Source organism: Meles meles, chromosome 7 (assembly GCF_922984935.1).
Source record: "Meles meles chromosome 7, mMelMel3.1 paternal haplotype, whole genome shotgun sequence".
Classification (NCBI taxonomy): domain Eukaryota; kingdom Metazoa; phylum Chordata; class Mammalia; order Carnivora; family Mustelidae; genus Meles; species Meles meles.
This window is the reverse complement of record NC_060072.1, coordinates 67,501,251-67,514,322: the sequence shown is the minus strand read 5'-3', so window position 1 is coordinate 67,514,322 and position 13,072 is coordinate 67,501,251. Positions and strand designations below refer to the sequence as shown.

General features: G+C 38.8%; 1 protein-coding gene across 1 annotated transcript; it reads right to left on the bottom strand.

Annotated features, from left to right (window-relative positions):
• Positions 1-719: 719 nt before the first annotated feature.
• On the bottom strand, positions 720-9,425 carry MANSC4 (MANSC domain containing 4). The gene is made up of 4 exons (XM_046010947.1): positions 9,295-9,425; positions 7,263-7,798; positions 4,403-4,537; positions 720-1,967 (listed from the first exon to the last, which is right to left on the bottom strand). The coding sequence occupies exons 2-4, from the start codon at positions 7,537-7,539 to the stop codon at positions 1,309-1,311; spliced, it is 1,071 nt and encodes a 356-aa protein (XP_045866903.1). The 5' UTR covers positions 7,540-7,798; positions 9,295-9,425; the 3' UTR covers positions 720-1,308.
• Between the last annotated feature and the right edge of the window lie 3,647 nt (positions 9,426-13,072).

Here is a 13,072-nt window from a genome sequence, read left to right as displayed (position 1 = left end):
CCTAATGAATTGGGAAAGAAATTGATAAAATTTAACATTTAATATCATGACTAGTAAATAAGGGTAAATTGATGACATTTTTAAAATCAAATTTCTATTTGTGGCTAATATTCCACTGATAGAGTTTTTTATATTTCTATTATATTAAAAAAAGAAACAGACATTTTTCCCCCACAGAGGATCAACACTAGGTAAAGAAACAGAAACACCTCTTAAGCCACTGGACAATTTGTTTTAACATAAGAGAGAACAGTACTATTTTATTAATCCTGTAATAGGATTTTCTTTTATCTATTCTTGCTTATTGGCTATCTTTTAGTATTTCTCCTCATATTTAAAAAGAGTTTCAAGGGTTAGATTAAGGGCCTAAACCTTAAAATCATTGGAGACGTGATTGAATTAAAGTGTCTGCACTTCCGGGTGGGGGTGGGGTAGATCTGGTGTAAGATTTGGACAGAGCTCAAATTCCTACAGCTAATGTTTGCACCTGGGAAAACACTACATACACGTGAGGGCTGTAAACTAAAACTCCCAAGCTTTATTCAACAGAGATCAACACAAACTCAAAGATTCCAGTACCAGAGTTAAAGGCATGTCAACTTTTAAAAAATGAAGATGGTTTAGGATTAAGAAGAATTAATCAATTGAACATCAAAACTAAATTTTTTTAAAAGGCAGCATTTACACATGTGTTAGTAACCGTAATAATAGCGCTTTTCTGTCCAATCTACTGAAAGATTTTATTAACATACATGACAATTATTTGACCTTGACAGGAAATATGATGTTATGGTGTTTTCCTCTCCGTATCTTTTTTTCCATATTTTTTGGAGGCTTTTAATCTTAACAGTGATTTCCAGCATGAGCTTTTGAACCAGATATCTGTTAAATCCTGCCTTCACTAATATTAAGCTATGTGACTTTAGGGTAGCCTCTCTCTTCTCATTTTCCTCATCTGTAAAATGTGATAATAATACTATTGTGGTTAATAAAAGTATATCTAATTCATAAAATTATAGCCATGAGGGAATACATGTATAGCACTTGGAAGCGTATCTCTCACACTGTGCTAAACAAGTGCAGGGGTCAGAATTTTGGAACTTTGGCAAAGGGTAGACTGTTCACAAAATAGAAATGATCAAAGTAGTTAAGTTTATGAAGATTTTGGTCTTTTTTAGAGGTTGGTAAGGGGGGGCATCCTGTGCAATTATCTTTTTAAACAAACAACCCTTGTCTTACAGAAAACTAAAAACGATACCCTCGAAAGCTTACAATCTCCTTGTAACTTTTACTATGAAGAGTTCTTCTTTAGAGTGTTAACTTTTCAACATGCCTGGATCCTGACTTTCTCTGCCCTGGCTTATACTGGCCCTGCTGCTTTCTCCAGCATCCAGATGCCAGGATGATCATACAACAGCTAAGAAAGATGACAGAGGCACAGAGGGCCACCGGAGCCAGCCACGTCTTTGAAGTCACAGATGCCCCATCAGGTGTCATGTCTTCATTCTCAGCTGTGTGGTTTCTGCTGTTGGACCCCTTGGTTTTATTTAGTAATTGCTTGCTACTGTTGAGTCGGGATGGAATAGGCCTATGAAAAACTTTTGTGTCTATGGGAACAAAGAAAGGAGAAATAGTCTTGTTATCTGGATTATTGATGAAATCAGTGCTGTGTGACACCATATTTACCTCTGTGGTAATGGAGTTATTCAGGGAAATGAGTTTTGCCCAAGAATCTGTGGTTAATTCCTTGGAATACCTCGTACTGTTTGTGTTGACAACCAGATCTTGATGTGTGGTTGATGACGGCATCTCTGTTGATGGTAGCATTTGGTTTATCATGGTGGTTTGTTGTTCATCTAAACGCGAAGCTTTTAAAATCCTTAGTCTGTCCCATGTGTTAGATGAGGAACGGGTATTTAGATATGTGGGACGTGATTGTTCAAAAACCAGCAAATCTGGATCTATACCTGAAAGATAAATAAGGCATCATTCATTTTATCTTTTATTTCAAGGAGAGAATATCTAAGCACAGCTTGGAGAAGTCTTGGGTTTGCCACCGAGTTAGTGAACTAAGCTTAAGTTCATGTTCTACTATTGCATATTTCTGGGAGGCTTAGAAACGTACTGGCCACATTTGAATTTATCTTAACTTTCAAGAACACTTTCTGTTATAAACAGCTGGCTACATCGTGGAGGATTCTTTGTGTCTGCCAGGGCTTCTGGGTAACAATAGCCAATGTCAGTGCAAGAATTGCAAAAAAACAGTAACCATTTGAGATATGTAGCATCTTAAAGTTTTAAAAAAGTAAATAATACAGAAGTATAACTGTATTCAAAATCATGAGCAAAGCCCTCTGTCTCCTCCCTTCCCAGTTCCTGAAGGTATTGACTTTGTCTTCAGTATTTTCTCTCTTGTAAAGGAACTCCTTTCCCTCTGACTTCAGACACAAGCAAATATTGCTCTGTCTATAAAGGGGAGGGGAAAAACTTCTCAACAGCTTTTCAGTTGTCTCTCCTATCAGTTTCTGTCTCTCTCCCTCTCTCCCTCTTGACATAACAATATCCATTTCCTTTCTTTGTTGTTTGCCTTCTGCCATCTTGTTCCATCCACACTACTCTGTCAGAATTATGCTTCTGAGATAATCAGTAGTTTCCCTATTTCCTGGCCACCTCATTGCTTTGACTTCTCTTTTACCCTTAATCCTGCTGGCCATCCTTTCCCTAAAATTCTCCTCTTGAGACTCCCTGGAACGCAGACTCTCTTGGCACTTTATCTCAGATTGCCTGTTTTTTTCTTTCTTTAGCTGGTTCTCTCCTTGGTCCAAACTGGTTGTGTGCTTTCCACAATCTTTAGTCCGTTGTCTTCTGCTGAATTTTCTCTTCATCTCACCCTTCACCACACACACACACACACACACACACACACACACACACACACACGAGTATCCTCATCAGCTGTCACCATTATGTCAGTGGCACTGAAATCCACATCACCTATTATTTCCTCTTTCTCGGTCCCTGGTCTCATTGCTCCTGTGGTCTACTGAAAGTTCCAACCTAGACATCTCATGTCATCACTGAACAGTCCCAAAGCCAAAATCACTTTGTCTGGCTCTCTATCCCTTTCGGTGACCTCACCAATCTTCCATCACCCAAGCTGGGATCTATGTACGGCAGAGCAATCTTTGACTCCTCTCTCTTCCTTCATCCAAAAAGTCGGTCCTATCTGGTTCCCTCCCAATGTGCCGGTAATCATCCCTCCTCTTCATTGCAGTTATGGTCACCTTCTCCAGATCTAATGCTTCCCTCACTATATATTCTAATTTGCATCCTGCATATCATTTTCCCAGACTAAAGACAATCACACTCATCACTTTAATGATGATGCTTTCTCACTAAATGCCTTTGCTGGTTCTCTGTTGCTGACAAAGTCAAGCACAAACACTGCTTTGTCCAAAACACTTTTGTAACCTGGCCTACCCTATCCTTACCCAGATTTTCATTGCAACCCCAAAAGTGCCCCTTTTATAGCCAGACCTGTTTTCTACTCTCCCGTCATGTGATACAGAACTCCTTGGCTTGCTTCTGTCTGGCCTCTTCCACGAAGCTGCCTCTGAATTTAGCTTTCTTTAGTCTCCTCTTCTTTTGAGTGCTTGTACTTGAGGCAGTATCACACATTTTTGTATTCAATTACATTCTACGCTAATCGTGAGCCTTGTCACATCAACTAGATTGTAAGAAACTCGAGGGCAGAGATACGGCTGCCCTCTTCTGCAGTGCTGCTCCTGGACTGAATTAGGTGTTCAGTAAGTAAAATTGATGACGAAATTTATCGCGTTTGTGTCCGGATGGCAAAAATTTATTCTTTCACATTTACCAATTTTTGCACCATGTGTTTGTATACATGGGCAAGGTATGCTTAAATGTGTATTTATCTAAAATAATGGTTATCTTGGGACCATTGGTAGGCTAATGTATGTTAGTAAGTGCATTTCCTTGTCCTTGACATCAATCTTTGTAGAATCCTTATATACAGTGTCTGTCCATAGACCTCAAAACTGCCACTAAGCATTTTCTTTGTTCCTAATAGTACCCTTAGCCCCTGTAGTAGGAATGCCTTTTTTGGCTTTTGCTGGGGGCTCCTGGAATAAAGGTAATACTTAAGCTCTTCTTCGATCACATACGATTTGTTATCATCTGGAATGAATTCATCATTGCCGAGCATGCCAAACTAAAGCAAATTTACTTGTAGTTTTTTGCCCTGGATGCCCAAAACTAATCCAGATAGAGACCATGGGAAAATAGTGGTTCAGGTTGTTGCCAGCCAGTTTCTAGGTTATACGTCTCTACTAAAGCATTACCAACATTCTTCAACATAAATACAAAATGCACAAATCATTACCTTCTGTTATGTTGTATAAAATGGCACTGGTTCCGGGTTCTAATATGCAACTCTCCAGTGTGGGGCAGTGAATATGGAGGCAGTTGACATTGTCATGCATGGGATCATGGTAGAAGACAGCCACGTTACAGGAAACTGAAAGGAAAAGTGCATCTGCAGATAGTTTTGGTTTCTCCCAGCTGGAAGAGCTCTGAGTAGCTTCAATTTCTTCCAAGAACATGGCATTCACACCAGTATATTGCAGGGCTATGTTCAGACATCTCACAGAACATGGTGAACTACAGTAACTGTTTCTGTGAATGTGGAAAATGCCCTTTTAAAAGAAACTATCCACTGATTTTCTCTAATCTTTCACACATTCCATTCCACACAGGATTACCTGGAATCATTTTCCAATCCCAGGATTTTATGTTCATGAAAAGTTCAGTTGGCTACAGAAGCCCCTGGGGCTTATCAGATTTCTAGTCACAGTGCCCTCTCAGAATGGTAATGCACTGGAGTTCACCAGAGAAAGAAATACGAAAAGCAAGTGACAGATGTTGTAACAAAAGAGGGAGTCATGGGAAGGCAAAAACTGCAATTACTGGGAGAGGCCTAGATGGTAGAAAGGCAGCAGGCCAGGTGAACGCTATCCTGCCCTGATTATAAGGGAGCACTAGCCTCAGGTTGTAATTCACACATCCAACAGAAAGCCTATTCAGTGTCCTTTAAAGAGGAAGAGAGTCCACTGACAAGGATGTGAGCATTTGGAATTCTAGTGGGTGGGGGTACATCACTGATGCTATCCCCCTTCTCCTAAATAACTTTCCTCCATAAAATACATCATGTTATTTCTGGAAACCCTTAAGTCTGATTTGCTGAGTGCCAGCATTCAGTCTGTCCTCCCTAAAGTGCAAAACAGACTTTCCTCCTGCTGCAGTGTAGTAGGAACCATGCGCTGGGAAATATCCATTGACCAAAGGTATCAACTTCTTTAATAAAATAAGATTACAGAGGGACAGCATACAATTACCAGACCTCAGAGTATCCCTAAAGCTGTTGTGGAATTGTGGTTGGCCAAACCTTTGCTGCTTCTTTGTAAGGTTAACTGTGGGGAGCTCTATCCCACCCCTCCCCCATTACCTCTGGACCAGCCAGGAGGATAAAGAAGAGGGCAGAATTCAATGAATAATACATTGCTAATACATTTTAGATTACAAATGCATTCCCTGAAGACTGGGCTGTCAAGTTCAAGGGAAAGGATTAAAAAATATTCAAATTTAGACATTTAAATTTTTGATAAGAAAGTAGTTGATGCTGTAAAGAACAATTTTAAAAGAAGTTTTATATTCCTCTTTGTATATGTTTTAGAGTTCCAGCTCTGAACAGGTTAGCTCTTGCAGGACTGTGGCTTTTTAAAGTTCTGGCTTCCAGCTAAAAACAGACGTGTGTTCTTGCCCTTTCTTCTGGAGGAAGAAAACCACAACTTGGAAGCTACAGAGACTCTAAAATCATGGAATTCTACTAGATGCTTACAGTATCCCTGGAAGTCTGGAGGTCACAGTTTCCCTGCGATGGACAGTCAGGGAAATTGATACCATGGGAAAATGCTGAAAGGTACACCCCACCCCACTGCCCACCTTCCCTTGAGGCTTATGGGAATTAGAAGCATCTTTAAGGTGAGAATCTAGATTGGCAACCTTTTCAAAAAAATTTCCCTTTGGGGCACCTGGGTGCCTCAGTCAGTTAAGCATCTGCCTTCCGTTCAGCTCATGATCCCAGGGTCCTGGGATCAAGCCCTGCATTGGGCTCCCTGCTGAACAGGAAGTCTGTTTCTCCTTTCCCTCTGCTATTGCCCCTGCTTGTACTCACTCTCTCTCTCTCTCAAATAAATAAATTCTGTTTAAAAAAAAAAAATTCCCTTTTAAAAATTAATTGCTCTCTTGTGTGGCTGATTAACTTTCTAGGACTTAGCCTGGGACAGCTTCTCACACTGTGTCAGTTTATACCCTTGGGTAGCCTCAGTCCACATCCCAGAAATCTGCCATGTGTACTTGGATAGGAGGCACTGGCAATTAATAAGTCAGTATCAAACCATGGAAAGGAAGTGTGGAAGAACCAAGAGAATTATTGTGTTGCTTTTGCTATTTCTTTTCAAGTAGCTTTAAAATCTTGGAAAAATGAAAAACAAATGAAAGTAGTCTTTAGACACTTGTAACTGGAAATTCTGCAATAATGAAATGTTTTCCTCATTATAAACCTTGATCATATTACATGGGTGATGCTTAACTCTGATTCTGGATTTCAGACATAAAAAATCAGAATATTTAAAATATATATTTCTTCTCTTCCTTTTTGCTAGTTGACAAATATCTACCTATGTCCTTCAAAACATCAATCACAATCTAAATTCCTGCTTAATGCAACCCACATTTGCTCAACACAAGCAAGCACATTTCAAAAATTTGAAATATTGAGATCACCAAAAGAAGTTTGAAAAGGAAATTATTGTATTTTTTTGGAAATTATTATATTTTTGAAACCAAATATGCCATTTTGGGGGGCTGTGGAAATATTGTTAGCTAACCCTTGAGGAAATAGTTTCATTTAGCACTTTAGTGAAGAAAAGAAGATTCTGTGTTACCTGTGGGTTCCATCGCACTCTGGATCATCACCAGATTTGTAAACTGAGCCAGCACTGATCCAAATGGCAAAGTCAGTCTCAATCTCTCTCCTGCCCCTCCCCCATCCCCTTGTCTCTCCCTCATCTTCCCTAGTCCTGATCATCTGTTCCCTGGAACCTCTGCCTAGGGCTCCTTACTTAGGTCTTCATTTTAGAAGTTTCTCCTGATTCTTGCTCAGGCATATCATTGATACTTACCATCCTTCCTAAGGCAGCAGCTCCTGCTGCATTTCTGGCCGGTACTTTCAGAATAATACTTCAGGAACTGAGCTCCCAGCTTCTGAGACTCCTCCAGGTCAATCAGAAGACCTGGAAAGCGACGGATCCAACAGTCCCTATAAAAAATTGTGGGTGAGCAGAGAGAGTCTGAGGTCCACCCCATGCTCAGCAGGAGCACCAGGGCTGTTTCCAGCACTGCCACGTGCATTTCCCTGGTAGGAAGATCGGGCAAGAAGTCTGAGTTCCAGACAGACATCGAATCTGACCATCGGGGATTAGGACAGGTTCTGGAACTTCGAAGCTGTTGCTAAGGAACTCTCCTAGAGAGTCACCTTCTAGAAAAGTGAAGCCATTCTTTGACTGCATATTGATTTTTCTTTTGTTTCTTCCCAGCTGAGCCCTAGGTGAACATTTGACTTTCTGATGTTAATTCTGAACGTTTTCCAGGCCATTTTGATACTCTGTCCCTTACCCTCTTGAAGATGTGGATTCTTTCCTCTGCTTTTCTTCTTTCTCTGAAAGTGAATAGTCACAGACACCTCTTACTAAGTAAATATAAAGACAAGTGGAAATCCTAGCCCAGAGTTCTTTCTGAGGAAAACAATAATTTAGTCACTTGACGTCGGATAAAGGAAGGATCCATTACACCAGAAACAAGACATGGTTTTGTAAGGGGACTGTTGTATGGTTTTAAAGAAACCTGTGACTGCAGACTTTTTAAAAAAAATTTCCCCGTATGGATTTAAGTTCTGGTATTTACGTTCACCAGAAAACCAGTTTGTGCCCTGGTTTAAATTTTTTGTTTTTACTAAACAAAATAACAATAACAACAAAACCTTGAAAGTAAATGAAAACTGAAAATGAAAAAAAAAATTAATTTTGCAGTGATTTTGAAAACATTGAATGTGTATATGTGGATCCTCTTCACTTCTTGGAGCCAGGCATTCCCCACCCGCCCAAAGTTCAACCACAGGCTTTCTTTAAAAAGAGCAAATGAAACATTACAGTGAAGATTGTGAAGTTCAAAAAGCGGGGGGGGGGGGGGGGGAGTCGGGTGCCTGGGTGGCTCAGTCATTAAGCATATGCCTTCCTCTTGGTTCATGATCCTGATGTCCTGGGATTGAGCCCCCATTGGGCTCCCTGCTCAGCGGGAAGCCTGCTTCTCGCTGAGCAATTCCCCTGCTTGTGTTCCCTCCCTTGCTGTCTGTCTCTCTGTCAAATAAATAAATAAAATCTTAAAAAAAAAGTTCAAAATGGGGGATATCTAATCTGTTTTCTGAGATTCTTGTTTGCAAGTTATAAAGGATACTTCTTTGTGAAGCATATACAAAAAGGCATAGTATCTCTGACTAAAGCAGAGACAGTTGCTAAGAAATGTGTATTAGGGAAATGAAATGGTTTTAAATTTCTAAAAATTAGTAAAAATCACTTAAATTGCAATGCCAAAACATTTGAAAAGATACTAAAGGAGGCAAAAATGGCCTCTCACTTTTGTGAATGTTGTAGTTTCCATATCCCATGATGATGTCCAGAATGACAAAGTAGTTCAAAACATGAAACTTTTGGGTTTTTATACCCATTTTTATACCAAGCATAAGTGAAAATCAGCTTTTGGCATAAAGTATGGCTGAACTGCTCTTTAAAAAAAAAAAAGATGAAGCTTTTTCTATCCTGTGATCTGGGTTTCTTTCATATCTTTTACACAATGACTCATTCACTTACTTGACACAAAAACGTTAACATTCTTTGAATTTTCATTTCTCTACCTGTTTTGTAATAATAGCCTATCACATATCCTTTAATTTTTAGAAATATATGATTTAATCATTAATAATAAGCAAATAATCAAAGGGGTGAATAACTTTAAAAACAAAACATTTTACATTCTTCTAAGCAAAAATTATAACATGGATTAACTCCTAACCTTGCATAAGCCACCTAAAATATACTAAAAATGATTAATATGTTATTCTATTGAACTTCTCATAGAAAACAAGTTTCAGTTGCTTACCTGCAAATAATCAGACCAGTCTGTCTGTTCCAAGGAGAAAGGGAAGAGAGGTTTCCTGATGGCAAAGTAAGCGACAGGTGAGGAACAAAAAGAATACTCCCTTATTCTCCATGAGGTTCCATAGATACAGCATTTAGTTCATGCCCCGGGGACATAAACCAGAAAGTTGGCTTTCTAACCTTCTACCCTCAGTGTCTTTCAATCACATTAAATGCAGTTTCTTTTGTGTGATATAGAATTCCTTGAAGTTCTCATGTATCCTGCAGGGATAATGGAACAACCCATAGTTGCTTAATCCTTTTGCTGTCAAATGGTGTTCAAGTAAAGATCAAAGTTGCATTTTTAAAGAATCTCCAAGTTCCAATGTAAAAGCATGCTTTAAAATTTTTAAAACTTTTTTTTTTTTTTTTTTTTTTTTTTTTTGGTGATTGCATAAACATTCAGTTGGAAACCAGGAACTTCTTGGAGCCAAGTATTTTGAAAAGGAGAGATAGAAACTGGACTGCAGGGGCAGAGGGAGGAATCCACAATGGGCTGAGATACGTGGCCCAGAAACATCTAGTCTCAGAATTGTCCATGTGAGATGAAATTACAGAAACCAGAAAGCAATTCCAACTCTGAATAAAAAATTGCTAAATAGGCTTTTATAGATTTTATCAAATATTGAGAACTGTTATACTATTGAAATGCAGTGATATATTGTATTTATTTCCAACTGGGTGCTCTTAAGAGGGGTTCAAAGATTGTATTCTTACCTTAAAAACCACACTTTTCTTCCAAGAGCCTGATTCAGTTGCTCTAGTCTGGGAACCAGAATTCTTATAAGCGTCCCAGGTGATTTACTAAGATGTTTGGAAAATACTGATATAACACTGACTGCAAAAAAAATTGAAATTTTACTTACATTAAGATGCTCAATCTGAATTAAATATGAACCATTTTTATTATTATTTTTAAAATATTTGTTTGAGAGAGAGAGAGTGCACACATGGGGGGCAGTCAAGGTGGGGTAAAGAGTGAAGGGGAGAAAAAACAGACTCCCTGCTGAGCAGGGAGACTGACCTGGTGGGGGTGCTGTAAAGATGAAAGGGGCTGGACCTCCTGTCCTTTACCAGAGATCAGGATCTGAGCCAAAGCCAAAAGTTTGATGGCCAACACACTGAGAATCACCCAAGAGACCCTGAGCCATTTTTAAAGAACTGTACTGCTTTAAAGTCATTTAAATTGTCACACATGCTTGCATGAAAGGAAAATATTTCCTGCACACTGAGCATGGACCCCACTGAGGGCTCAATCCCATGACCCCGAGGTCATGACCTGACTTGAAACCAAGAATCTGATGCTTAACTGACTCTGTCACCCAGTTGTCCCTCCAGAAACTGTTTTCTAAAAACCCAGGGTAAAATTACATTTTTCAGGGTTTCTAAAGAAGGATCTACATGTTTATCCAAAGTTGTAATGGCAAACAACAACAACAACAACAAAAAACAAAGTTGTAATGGCTCTCCAGTATTTCATTCTACAAATGTACCAAAATTGACTCTGTACTTCAGCTTCCTTAGCTATGAAGCAAAATAAAAAATAGTATTGTAATCCACAAAATCACCGACAATAGTGCTTGGCATATAATAAACACTCAATAAATGTTGGCTACTGTTACTATTATACATTATGTTTTCCAATTTTTCATTATTAAATTATTATAATAATTTTATTTTATTAAATTCTAATAATTATATCCAATTTATTATTATTATTATTTATTTTCCAATTTATTATTATTTCCAATTTTATTATTATAACACTGTGATAAACATCTTGTACTTAAATATTTTTTTTTCCTTCTCAGTCATTAAGGTTGTATTTTCCAGAAATTCTTAAAGAAACAGCCTGTGTCTGACTCTTACTATAGTCTTTTGTAAAAAGATCATAATATATAAAGTGTCCGAAGTGAGTCATAGTACCACAAAGGCCAGTCTTTATTATTCATTGTTCAGTCAATAACAGATCTATAAAATTATACCACCAGTTACATAAGAGCAATATTTTCATAAGACTTAGAAATAGTATTTTAGATCTTTTGTAAATGAGTTTATATTGCTTTGACTTTGCATTTCTAGCTCAACAGAAAGCTTACTGTGTAAATTACAAAAATGATTTGATCTTTAAAGATACTTCCAATCCTAAATGACATTATTGTCATTATCAGGGTCAAAAGCTTACAGGTTCAGTGCCTGATATTGTCAGACTCACACCCCAGATTCCCTGCCCAAGCGAATCTTACTCTGATAATATTACTGTGCGTGAATTGCCTTTCTGATGTGCATCATTCTTTGAGTGTGATTTTTTTGGGTCTCTTTTTAGAAGGCAAGAAAATACCAGTCTGAGGCATATCCATGACGTTTGGAAACAAAAGTGTCCATTGGTGAAAGATTCTAAAAGAACAGGGAAGAGACTACGAGCCTGTTCTTCTTGTCTGACCCACTGAATCTGGCATTGTTGCCGATGGAGGCACAAATAAATCCCAAGCCCAAGCCTCTTTAATAGAGGGTGTGCCTCCCAGCAAAATTTGCCAGTTTAAGGCCAAATACTAGAGGTGGCACTTTACTTTCCCAAAGAGGTTGCTAAATTCATGGTCGCCCCCCGCCCCAAGAAACTTAGAATGTCTTGACTGCACGCTTATTGAGAACAGAAGTGTGAGAAGTTGCTTAAGAATGGAGTTTTATCAATAATGATTTAAAGTCCAAGAAACAAGGAGAAAAGATAAAGTTCACAGATTTAAAAAAAAAATAGATGAATAAGGCAAGTCATAGATCCATCCTTGTCTCCTTCACTTTTCCCACGGGGGCCAAAATCTACTAGAATTTTTTTCTATGTCTTTAATATGTTAGTTCCTTATCCATGGTATTTTATAAAGAAAATAATGGAGGACAACTCACCATGAGGCAGTTAAGTTATATAGTGAGAAGCACAAATTAACCAAAAAGGTGCTGAAATGATTTCATGCTTTACCAATCTGACTTTCTTCTCTGGTTTTTAACCCTTCCCCCCTTACTAAGGTAAAATGTTAATCCAGTTGTAGGAGGTAACTTGTTTCAAAAAGCGGAAATGTATGAAGAAGGTGTCATTTAACAACTTGTCATTCAAGAAGACAGATGAAGCTTGTCATAATAAACAAAGCCCAAATACATCTCCTCCCCAAGTTGAGGACTATTACGGAAGAATCTTGATCTGGGAAAAATTTCAAGGTTTTTGTTTTTGTTTTTTTGTAGGATAGGGTGCCTGTTCCCTCCCAGTCCTTATCCCTCCATCTACCCAAAGTTAACCTAACAGTATCCCCCTCACTCCCTTCTAAGATTAATTCATATCTCATGAACAACACGAGGTCCTCATTGTTTGGCCTGAGCTTTTTACTCATCTCTTCGCAACGTCCAGTGAGAGAAAACGGGAAGAAGTCGTCTCTCCTTAAGTAGTCCTCAGACGGGGCATGGGCAGGGGAATATAGGGTGGCAAGAAAAGCCACTCGGTAGGCTAGTATGACTAAAGGCGGCCAGACCTTCTGCCCAAAGGGTCACGTTCTGTCATGGCTAGCCCAACCAAATTGAAATAGGAAAAGCAATGACTGTTAGATGAGATTTTTAAAGAAGTCACGTGTCCTCACTTAAATTGTCTTTCTTTTAATAGCGTAAAAAGGATTAACGGGCCCCAGCAGCAAATACAAGCTCCTCCGCTTCCCGACCCGTTTCATCTGCTGCACTGTGCACCCCAGCGAGCCCTG